Below are 10,432 nucleotides of genomic sequence, written 5' to 3' on the forward strand. Positions count from 1 at the left end.
ATCCCTGTTGGTTTTTTGATAACAGTCATCCTAACAGATGTAAAGAGGTACCCACTGTGCTTCGATTTGCTCGTCCCTAATAATTAGTGATGCTGAGCATCTTGCGTTTATTGGCCATTTGTATATCTTTGGAGAAATGTCTATTTTGCCTATTTTGAACTGCATTGTTTTGCTATAGGAGTTTTTTTACATGTTCTAGATATTAATCTCTTATCAGATATCTGTGATGTTCAAATACTTTATCCCACACTCTTGAGTTACTTTTTTGATTTCTTAATAGTGTCCCTTGATGAACAAAAGTTTTTAATCCTCATGAAGCTCAATTTATCTGGTTTTCTTTTGTTGCCTCTACTTTGGATGTGGCAATGATTTCTTGGATATGACCCCCAGTGTTGTGAAACTTTTCATCTATGTTTTCTTCTGAGTTTTATAATTTTAGATCTTCTGTTTAGGTCTTTGGTCCATTTGAGTTAATTTTTGTATATGGTATAAGATGAGAATGAAGGTCCAAATTTGCTGTTTTCATGTGGATTTATGGTTTTTCCAGCACAGTTTATTGAAACACCAGTAATCAATTCTTCCATCTTTATTGAGGTATAGTTGACAAGTGAAACTTGTGTGTTTTTGCAGTCTACAACTTGATGTTTTGATAAACATCCATATTTTGAAATAGTCACCACAATCAAGCTGGGTAATATCTATTACTATTTTCTTTTTTTTTTCTTTTTCCTATGGTAAGACCACTGAAGATCTATCATCTTAGCAAATGTCAGGTATATGATGCAGTATTGCTAATTATCAATAGTCAATTCTTAAACCTCATCTCACTCAACTCTCTGGCAGCATTTGGCAGAGACAAATAGTCCCTACTTCCTAGTTTCCTAAATAACCCTCCCTGAAGGTTTTCTTCCTACCCCATTATGTCTTCTTCTAAGTATCTTTTTTTTTTTTTGTCTTTTTGTCTTTTTAGGGCTGCACCCACAACATATGGAAGTTCCCAGGCTAAGGGTCACATCAGAGCTACAGCTGCCAGCCTACACCACAGCCACAGCAGTGCCAGATCCAAGGCGCATCTGCGACCTACACCACAGCTCATGGCAACACCAGATCCTTAACTCACTGAAGCGAGGCCAGGGAGAAAGTCTGCATCCTCATGGATACTAGTCAGATTCATTCACCACTGAGCCACAGCGGGAACGCCCTGAGTACGCTTCATTGTCTAGTTCTCCTCCCAGCCTCTAATGTTGGAGTCTCTCCTCTTTATCTATACTCATTTTTAGGTGCTTTACACATTTCTCATGGTTCTATCTAGTCTTTTCTGGTTCCCAAATGTAGCTCTTCAACTCAGATGTCCTTCCTGAACTTCAAATTAGAAAGTAAAACTTGCTTACCTCATATATATTCTTTCCTAACACTTTTAATGATAGATGATTTACAATGTTTGCAATTTCTGCTGTAAAGCAAAGTAGCCCGGTCATATATATATATATATACACACACACATGTATATACACACACATGTATATATATACACACACATTCCTTTCAACTATCATCTTCCATTACGGTCCATCTCAAGAGATTGGATATAATTTCTTGTGCTATAGATTAGGACTTTTTTATCCATTCTAAATGTAGTAGTTTGCCCTAATATCTATTCTTGAATGTCTAATATATATATTTCTAAGCTCACACGTCCAAAACAAGACTCTGATTCTTTTCTTCCTCCACCATTGTAAACCTACTTTAATCTCAGTGTTTCCCCTTGCACTAAAGCCCTGGCATTTACCCAGCTGCTCAGGCTAGAACGCTCCACCCTAAAGTTCATCATAATCTCATAACCCTGCATTCATCAGCAAACCTATCTGCTGCATCCTCAAAGAGATTCCAAGTGTAATCACTTTTCATTGCCTCTACCACAGCTACCATCATTTTGCTCTTTGACTGTAACAATATTGCTTTTATGGCATTCACTTGTTTTATTCAACATACAGTTGAGCACCAACCATGGGACACATAGTGAGGGATATAACGGTGATGAAAAGAAACCCATCCATACACTCCTGGAGCTTACAATCTAGTTGGAGAAACACTGGTCGTGAAAAGCCATTCTGATAGTATCTGGTAATCATTTTCCTCTATTTCGTATAAGAAATAACTTCTAAAACTAACTATGAATAAAGTACTTACATAGACAAAAAGGTCTGCTTAGGTCATTATTGTGTTCTTATAAAACACTTTTGGACAAATATTGATTGGTTTCTGTTACTACAAGAATTCTGGAAGATTATTCTCTCTCTAAAATATAGTGAAGCCCTAAGGCATGGCATCCAATGACAATTAACACAATTACAGCAAAGAAATCAAGTCACATTTGTTGCTTCTCACTCATTGATAAGACAAGTTTCTTTCTTTTTTCTTTTTTAGGGCCACACCCACGGCATATGGAAATTCCCAGGCTAGGGGTTGAATCAGAGCTACAGCTGTTTGCCTACACCACAGCCACAGCAATGTAGGATCCAAGCTCTGTCTGCGACCTACACCACGGCTTGTGGCAATGCCAGATCCTTAACCCACTGAGCAAGGCCAGGGATTGAACCCACATCCTCATGGATCCTAGTCGGGTTCCTTAACTGCTGAGCCATGAAGGGAACTCCTAAGACAATTTTTTTGATTGCAGTGACTCTTGGATTTGATGTGCATCAAAATCTCCTGAGAATGCGTTAAAAAGACAAATTCTGAGGCCAGACCTTGATACAACAGAGGAATCGCTATAGATAGGGCACAGGAATCTATGTCTTTATATGTGTTTTGAAACGACCACATACTTGGAAATACAGTATAAGTACGGTGGAGAACATGTTTATTTCTGGTCGATTTCAGAATAAGTTGGTGAGCAGATGCACCATCACCTCTGAATAATTCAGTGTGTATTTCCTATAAACGGAGACATTCACCTGTAGTCCTAATGCAATAATCAAAATCAGAGAGTCCCCAGCCCTGTTAAAAGTTCCTCCAAATGGCTCAATGACGTCCTTGATGGCAGAGGATCCAGCTTGGAGTCTCACGTTCCCCTGTGGGAACATCCAGTGCCAGGATATTTCCGTCTCCTTCAACCAGGACCAGTCCCTTAGTCTTTCCTTGAGTTTCAAGATCTTGAGTCTTTTGAAGATTTTAGGATTATAGAACTAACTCCTTCTAAATGAACCTGTGTCTTTTTATGTCTCCCCCACCCCCTATATATATTCATATATATTTGAATTGTAACTTTTAGAAGTCTGCCTTCTCCAAACCAGGCTCGGGTGTCCTTGAGAACAAGGGCACGATCCTTCAGCTCTCTGCCCTAACACCTGACATGGTGCTTTGCATATAATAAATGCTCCATCAGTGATCATTGAATTGGATAAAATGATTTTTTTAAAAAACCCTCTTTTTTACTAAGTGTTTCGCATAAACCAGGCAGAATGGTACATGCACTGCATCTACCAGTTTATGTAATATTAGTTGCCTCCCCATTTTATAAAGAAATGACATTCAGAGAAGTTAAGTAGCTGGCCCCCAAGACACACTGAGAAGCAAATAAGTGGGACAGACGGAAGGGACCAGGAGGAAAAGCAAAATTAGTAAACTATCCTAAAAGGTGTTCCTATGCTAAAAAGCCTTCGGGGATTATCTGTGCTCAGGGGTCTTTCCGCTTACCCCACCCCCTCCTACCCACGCTGAGTTTTCAGAGTAGATCGTCTCTGCCATCCTGTCCTTAAACCCTGTACCATCAAAGCCTAAATTTCCTAGCTTCAGCTTTCTGCCTCTTGCCAGCATCCCAGAGGTCATTTTAGTGCCTTCATCCCCAGGGAATTTTACTCTCTGTTAGGGCTCTAATAACAGGATAAATACTCTAGCTGTTTTACTCCCCACACGGTAAGCCCTGCAGGACCTGAGACTCCACTGCCTCTCCCACCCTAGACCTGGTAAGTCTGTGTTTTTTTTTTTTTTTTTGTCTTTTTAGGGCTGCACCCATGGCATATGGATGTTCCCAGGCTTGGGCTCGAACCAGAGGTGTAGCCACCGGCCTACACTACAGCTCACAGCAACGCCAGATCCTCAGACCTCTGAGCGAGGCTAGGGATCAAACTCACAACCTCATGGTTCCTAGTCAGATTTGTTAACCACTGAGCCATGACAGGAACTCCATAAGTCTATGTTTTGAACCCTGCAATAGGCACACCATGAGCAGACCAAACACCTGACTGCCACTAAGACAATTTTCTCACAGAGTGGGTCTCCACTTCAGACAAAAAGGACTCATAAATGAATCACACATTTTGAGCATTGCTTCATGCTGTGTACTGCTATTGCTCTTCAGATAATTGCCCCCCCCCCCCCCAATGATACCTTGTAGTGGTCTCTGATGTAGGAACCACCCCTCTCCAGGTCACAGAAGAGGAGGCAGGCTGAGAGAGGTTAGGCGACTTCACTGAGACCACCCAGAAGGTGAATTCTTGGTAGGGAGCGGCCAGAGGCTCATGAGCACCTCCAGTGACAAAGAATTTGCTCTTTTCTTTATGAGATAGCCTTGCTCCTAGTACTTTTCATATTCATATTTTTTTTCCTTTTTTTTTTTAAATGGCCACACCTGCAGCACGTGGAAGTTCCCAGGCTAGGGGTCAAATCAGAGCTACAGCTGCTGGCCTACACCACAGCCACAGCAAGGTGGGATCTGAGCTGTGTCTGTGACCCACGTCACAGCTCACAGCAATGCTGGAATCTTAATCCACTGAGCGAAGCCAGGGACTGAACCCACATCTTCATGGATACTAGTCAGGTTCACAACCTGCTGAGCCACAACAGGAAATCCCTATTGTTACATAGTTTTACATAAAGACTTTCATGTACAAAATGCTAAGGTAATTCAGAACACAGAGGTGAGGGAGGGGCATAAGGCAGAGTTATTCTGGGTGGGCCACCTCGAAAAGGCTGTTTCTCCTTGCCATCTCCAGAGATAGATGAATCAAAGAAAATAGCAGTAAATAGCAGGAGAGGGTTCGAAGGCAGGGAGAATAAAGCTGCAACAGTCCCTAGCCACTCAGCTTTGCCATGGAGAGGGTGGTAGCCATGCCACCCCCTTCCAGCCCACAGCCTGGAGATCCCTGAATCAGAGAGGAGTGGCAAGGGCTTCTTTGAAAGCCCTCCTGCCTTGCGTCATTTCCCAGTGTCCTGCCGTCTTTGCACCTTGGACATTTTGCATGAGATCTAACTCACATATTAGTGAGAAAGCCAGAAAGTGAGGATCCCAAAACCTTCACCTCACCTTGGCCTCGTTACTGGAATCTGGGAACATTGTGCTTGACATAAAATATTCCAACTACATTTTCCTCATCTGTGCAAATGGGGCTGAGGCAAGGAGAGCTTTGTGGTCATTGTGCTGTGGAGCTATGAGGATAGAGGAAAATGTCTTTGACTGGTAGTTTAGAGGCTGAGGCAACTTGATTCGATCATTAAAAGACAGTGGGAAGAGAAAAGAAGGGAGAGGAGGAAGCCAAGTTTGTCCCAAGTATGACTGGATTATTTAGCTCTCAATTTTCTCCACACCAAAGAAAGGGCACTGAAGCGTGGACACTCCAAAAGCAAAACTTTCCCCAGACGAATGAACCTGTGAGTTCTGAGTTCAGCCTTGCGTGTGCATTTTGCACAGCGACATAAACAGACCCACGTGATCACCTGCTCAGCCAAACACACAGGGCGCTCATTCAGGGAGTGGGTCTGTTTGACGTTATTCCACAAGGTCCCCTGCCGCAGATATTTCTCTGTCCCTGATACTTCAGCCACCACAAAAACTAAAAGCCCCTCTGGATACGCTTGGGTCCAAGCTAGATGGTGGAAACTCAGGGAGGGAGACAGCACAGAAGAGAAAGTATGAAGCGTGGGGAGGAAAGGAAGATGGGGCAGAAAGAGACAGAGTGATTTGTTCAGTGTCACAGGGACCGCCAGTTGGCACTGGAGTGGAACATCTGGCATCCTGGTCCAGGGTTCCTCCCCCCAGATCATGTTAGATGACCCTACCTTTTCCCTTCCTGCCTCTTCCTGAGTTGGGACAACCGATGCACGGCATTGCGAGGGATGCTGCAGAGGACACTTAGGGGCACAAAGGAGCCATCTCCAGGGGATTCGATTATCTCTGTCCCAACCAGCAACCAGAACACAATCACGTCCTATTATCTTAGAAACCAGCATGAGAAAGGTAGCTTTCTCTCCCTTGCTCCTTTCTACATGGTCCATGTCTATTTCTGATTCTTGTTTTCAACCTTCTAGCCTTTTCATCCTCATCTCCTCTCTCTCTCTGTCTCCTTTCTGAATGTTTAAATTTAATGTCCCTTCTTTCTCAAATTCTCCATTACCAGCTGGCTATTGGATAAGAGAAAAGCTAGAAGGCCCTTATAGGAGAAGGAAGATCAGGGGATCTAGAGAGTGTGAATAGGGGACAAAGACCTGGAGAGTGTGGGTAGGGGACAAAGACCACGGGAGTGTGGGTAGGGGACAAAAACCTGGAGAGTGTGGGTAGGGGACAAAGACCACGGGAGTGTGGGTAGGGGACAAAGACCACGGGAGTGTGGGTAGGGGACAAAGACCACAGGAGTGTGGGTAGGGGACAAAGACCTGGAGAGTGTGGGTAGGGGACAAAGACCACGGGAGTGTGGGTAGGGGACAAAGACCACGGGAGTGTGGGTAGGGGACAAAGACCTGGAGAGTGTGGGTAGGGGACAAAGCCCACGGGAGTGTGGGTAGGGGACAAAGACCACGGGAGTGTGGGTAGGGGACAAAGACCTGGAGAGTGTGGGTAGGGGACAAAGACCACGGGAGTGTGGGTAGGGGACAAAGACCTGGAGAGTGTGGGTTGGGGACAAAGAGATGGGTGGAGATGTGTAGAAGCTCAGGACTAGGCTTTGACCAAACTTGGCCTCTGTATTTGCTTCCTGTGAATGATTCTGCGAGTCCAATGATTAAAATTCACTTTTCATTCTCTCTTCTTCTCATGTGCCTTTGATTTTTCCGAGAGACTGTGCTTTGAAAGCAAGTATATCTCTGTAACTGTATCAGATCGCACTGTGGCCAAACCAGCCTGACACCTCCCACTGGCCAATTCTGCACAACTTCGCCTGCTTTCTAGCAGCATCCATGCAGGACACCCAGGGTACATACCGGGTCCTCGTACTAATATCACTCAGGCAAGGTTGTTGTTCCTGGTCTGAACCCAGGTTTTGAGCCTCATCTGAGAGTAATCACAGGCTCAATGGTTTGAAAAACCCATCCCCCATCTCCCTGATTTCCCTTCTCTTCCCCTCGGTCCTGATCTTCCCATCTTGAAAAGTCACCACATCTGATTCATTTGATCATGACATTATGCTGATACTGTCACTCGGGCAGATGATTCAGAAGAACTTAATGGTAGAAAATAGGCATGAGATGATTCACAGGCAGAAAAAAAAAAGAAAGCTGTAGGAGTGTCTAGGCACTCATTTCGCCCTGCCTAGACGTGGTTGATCAGACCACAAGTGGAAGGGGCTCCTTTGAACCCTGATAATGAGACCCTCACCTCCTGCCTTGCGTCATTTCCCAGTGCTCTATGATCTTCTCACCCTGGATGCTTTTCGTGAGCTCTAACTCAACTGTTTCCTGCTGCCATGTCAGTTTGAGCCACAGCATAAGGATGCATCCCAACTGCTTCATCTCTCACAGTTTCCTATAGCACAGATCAAGGCAGTAAGCTCTTCTCTACCAACCCCACCTTGACCAAGCCATGCACTTCACAAACCACAGCCATCAGAACCCAACCTCCTTCCTGCTCATGGGAATTCCTGGCCTGGAGGCATCCCACTTCTGGATTGCCTTTCCCTTCTGCTCCATGTATGCCCTGGCGGTGCTCGGCAACATGGCAGTGCTGCTGGTGGTGCGTTCAGAGCCTGCCCTGCACCAGCCCATGTACCTGTTCCTGTGCATGCTGTCTCTCATCGACCTGGTGCTCTGCACATCCACTGTGCCCAAACTCCTTGCACTCTTTTGGGCAAATGCTGCTGAGATCGCCTTTGGGGCCTGTGCTGCCCAGATGTTCTTTATCCATGGCTTCTCAGCAGTAGAATCTGGAATCCTGCTGGCCATGGCCTTTGACCGCTACTTGGCCATCTGTCGGCCACTGCACTATGGGTCCCTGCTGCCCCCCGAGGCTGTGGGCAAGCTGGGGGCTGCTGCTGTGTTTCGTGGCTTAGGACTCATGACCCCACTCACCTGCTTACTGGCAAGACTGAGCTACTGCAGCCGGGTGGTGGCCCACTCCTACTGCGAGCACATGGCTGTGGTAAAGCTAGCTTGCGGGGGCACACAGCCGAACAACATCTACGGCATCACCGCTGCCACCCTGGTGGTGGGCACTGACTCCATCTGCATTGCTGTCTCCTACGCACTCATCCTCCGGGCTGTGCTAGGCTTGTCCTCCAAGGAGGCAAGGGCTAAGACCTTTGGCACATGTGGCTCCCACCTGGGTGTCATCCTTCTCTTCTACACACCGGGGCTCTTCTCCTTCTACACCCAGCGCTTTGGCCATCACGTGCCCCGTCACATCCACATCCTCTTGGCCGACCTCTACCTCGTCATGCCACCCATGCTCAACCCCATCATCTATGGCGTGAAGACCAAGCAGATCCGGGATGGGGCTCTCCGACTGCTGAAGCGGGGCTTTGTTCATTCGTAAGTCTTCAGCCCTACCAAGGGGCCCTCCCCTATTCTCCCCTTAGCCCTTGGGCAATGCTTAAGACACCAGTGGCTCCCAGCACAATGTGGAGACAGAAACCCATACTCAGTGGGTCTCCTGACTTTGATAAGGAGGCTTAGCACCAGTGGGAAGGGAGAAGAACCATCCAGGTGGCTCCCACTTGGGATGAGATATGGTTACAAAGCTCAGGGATCCTCTGTCCAATGGGAAACCTGGGTGCCAAGCAGACAATGGCTTCTAGGGAATCCCACTCTGCTCTTGTGACCTGGCTCCTACTTTCCAGGACCTGATAAAATGAAAAAGATATGACTAGTGGTCTGACAAAGAGAAATAACCCTCATCCACAGTCAGGAGTTCCTTCTCTGGTAGGGTAGAGAGAACCTCCCTCAGTGAGCTCGAAGTCCAATAGGAGAAACACACAGAGGATGAGAGAGACAGAACAGTCAGCAAGAGGCCGGAGGGACAACCACCACCACCAATAAGAATCGTGGGCAAACTCTCTGCTGTACAGAGGATTAAACGACAATGTCATTGCCAGTCAAGGAAGGTTCTCTGGAAGGTGAATGCTTTTATTTTTTTTCCCCTGAGCATGGACTGTGGGCCAAAAATTTTTTGCTAAAATCTAGAGGTATCAACTTAATTAGGTCAAACGTCCTTCTCCCACGATGACTGCTCACTGTTAGAGGAAACACAGGCATAAGGAGAGAGCAGCTTAACCAACTTGACTCATATGATGATGGTACCACAGGGACTAAGAGAGGGCACCTAGCTTGCTCAGGGAGGACGAGGTCCTAGGGTCCCCCTCATCTCTCCCCACCTGCGCGTGGACAGGAAAGGCCACTTCTCCAGAAGCCTTCCGCCATGCTGGGTATAACGTGTGGGAACAAAGTCTCAGGCTGGGTGACGTCAAGTCTGAGCATCCTCAGTATTTCTGTCTGCTCCCTGTGATTGGCCCGATAGCACTGTCACTAAGCTTCAAAGTTTAAGGAAGAGACCAGGCCTCTTGTTTGGAGAGACAACAGAAGAGGCAGTCCAGTGGGCCCCCCTGAGCAGGTGTACAAACATGAAAGTGGTGGCTGCAACTGGAAGGCTCCTTAGGCTCCAGAGTTCTTGGGGGCTCTGTTCCACCTCCTTGCTCAGAATCAGCAGGCAGACTGATGGGTATCTGACTTCCCGGGCAATCATATCAATAAGCTAGGAAAGAGCTTCCACAGGAGAAAGCCTCTAGCAGGACTGGGATGAGCTACCCGCCCCCCCCCCCCCCAAAACTTCACCCAGCAGCAGCGATGGGGGAGCTCATGGCTGTGGTGCACCGAGAAGATGTGCACGGGCCTGCTGTGGTCTCCAAACCACCTGATAAGAACGTGAAATTAACACACCCCCACTTTATGAAGCCGGGATGGAAGCTTAGGAAGGTAGTAACATGTCCAAGAAAGTCAGTAAATATCAAGCTAGAATTCAAACTCAGATCTTTCTAATTCTAAATTACATGTCTTTTACTCTTTGCCAGGTGAGTGCTTATCATCTAGGCCTCATGGCCAAGAATCCAATGAGGTGTCATCTAGGAGTCAGGAGCTAATTCTTTCCCTAAATCACTGATATTTCTGAGGACATGCCACATGCCAAACACTATTCTAGGGGCTTAGAGATGTTAACGGTGATTCAGGA

At 46.4% G+C, this 10,432-nt stretch overlaps 1 protein-coding gene across 1 annotated transcript; it reads left to right on the forward strand.

Moving 5' to 3' along the window:
- Positions 1-7,795: 7,795 nt before the first annotated feature.
- Positions 7,796-8,743, forward strand: LOC125111955 (putative olfactory receptor 52P1). Its single transcript, XM_047754143.1, has one exon. It carries the CDS (start codon positions 7,796-7,798, stop codon positions 8,741-8,743), a length of 948 nt encoding a protein of 315 aa, XP_047610099.1.
- The last annotated feature ends 1,689 nt before the right edge of the window (positions 8,744-10,432 follow it).

The sequence above is a fragment of the Phacochoerus africanus genome, chromosome 11, assembly GCF_016906955.1.
Source record: "Phacochoerus africanus isolate WHEZ1 chromosome 11, ROS_Pafr_v1, whole genome shotgun sequence".
Classification (NCBI taxonomy): Eukaryota; Metazoa; Chordata; class Mammalia; order Artiodactyla; family Suidae; genus Phacochoerus; species Phacochoerus africanus.

Bases quoted from the DNA above. Each gene is read 5' to 3' on its own strand.
- LOC125111955 (XM_047754143.1), top strand. From the start codon at position 7,796: ATGCACTTCACAAACCACAGCCATCAGAACCCAACCTCCTTCCTGCTC.